A 1,539-nucleotide genomic window follows, 5' to 3' on the forward strand; every position below is an offset into this window, starting at 1 on the left:
ACAACGACACAACCACCACACCCGCCACCACCAACGGTAACCACTCCGGCGTCCAGCCGCGAGCATCGCTCACGGCGAGAACCCAGTGGTTCGCCATCGTGTCGATGTGTACGAACACGGGGTCCGGACCCAGATTGCCGCCGCATGCCGCAATGGATCGGTTAATGTACGACACGGGGTCAATGTACGTCATGTTGAAGGATAGGTTGTCTCGTTCGCACAGATCGTACATTCTCGTAATATTGCGGATGAGCATCTCCCAGTCCACCTGGGATCGGACGGGTTGGGGGGGGATGGAGGGGGAAGGGGGAAAGGGGAAAAAACACGTAATATAACAATTTGTAAGATTTTAAAACATTCCAATGTTTATAAGAAAAAATCTAGCTGCCGACTCCTCCAAAGGAGGAGGATGGGAAAGGATAGCATCCTTTTGTCGTACACACTTGTAAAAACGAAACCCCAATTTCCAATGTGCGCTAGAGAGGAGAGGGAAGAGAGACGAAGTTAGGAGGTTAGGAACGCGAAACAAAGAAGGCCTTCATCAACTCGCTTTAAGCCAAACCGCCAATTTGGTCATATCATGTTTTAATGATCTGAGCGGCGACCACTGTATGTATGTATGTATGTATGTATGTATGTATGTATGTATGTATGTATGTATGTATGTATGTATGTATGTATGTATGTATGTATGTATGTATGTATGTATGTATGTATGTATGTATGTATGTATGTATGTATGTATGTATGTATGTATGTATGTATGTATGTGTGTGTGTAAGAAGGGGGAAGCATAATTGCGCATAATGGAAAAACACACCGATAAGTTATCAGTTACTAGTTATCGGTTAGAGGCTGCAGCTGGACGACGATGCCCCCACAATATTCCCGCCAATTTACTCTTTTAAAACCCTAAAACCCAGCTGGCTCACACTCACATTCAGCTGCGCAAAACCCCAAAACCTCTTCCCCACTGCTGCGCTGTTATTATCAATGCTACTGCCGGTTCCGGATTGTGACGGCGGCTGGTAGCAGGGGGTGCAGTTGTATGCGGAGCCGTTGAATCCAAACGTCTCGTCGGGTCCGGCCCCGGAGATGAACACCGCATAACGTGTGACGATACCCATCATGCCGGCACGCAGCCTGTGGCCAGGAAGGGGGTAGAGGGTAGGGGGTAGGGGGATATTATTTAGGGGGAAAAGCATTATATTCCGAAAGCAAAGGTGCCAAAATAATCGCCAAAAAAAGGGCGGGTAATAATAATAATAATAATAATAATAATAATAATAATAATAATAATAATAATAATAATAATAATAATAATAATAATAATAATAATAATAATAATAATAATAATAATAATAATAATGGTATGGTATCAGGAATCAGGGGCACAGGTTTTGTGGAGGAAAAGGGAGAGGGGGACATGTCTGTCACCATGGCGCATGCGGAGAGCTGACGTGTTGGGTTTTGTTTTCGACACGCTGTCCGTTCCCCCCTCACCTCCACCCTTTCACCCCTTACCCCTCCCCCACTTAC

The 1,539-nt window shown here is 45.2% G+C and overlaps 1 protein-coding gene across 1 annotated transcript in view; it reads right to left on the reverse strand.

Moving 5' to 3' along the window:
• The window catches only part of VOLCADRAFT_98166 (uncharacterized protein), a gene marked incomplete at both ends in the record, with an annotated part of 5,827 nt that overhangs the window by 1,436 nt on the left and 2,852 nt on the right, over positions 1-1,539 (reverse strand). Inside the window, 2 exons of the mRNA XM_002957090.1 lie at positions 74-268; positions 939-1,143. Of these exons, the coding sequence (XP_002957136.1) occupies positions 74-268; positions 939-1,143 (400 nt within the window). The remainder of the gene's footprint in view (positions 1-73; positions 269-938; positions 1,144-1,539) is intronic.

Source organism: Volvox carteri, assembly GCF_000143455.1.
Source record: "Volvox carteri f. nagariensis unplaced genomic scaffold VOLCAscaffold_69, whole genome shotgun sequence".
In the NCBI taxonomy this organism is placed as follows: domain Eukaryota; kingdom Viridiplantae; phylum Chlorophyta; class Chlorophyceae; order Chlamydomonadales; family Volvocaceae; genus Volvox; species Volvox carteri.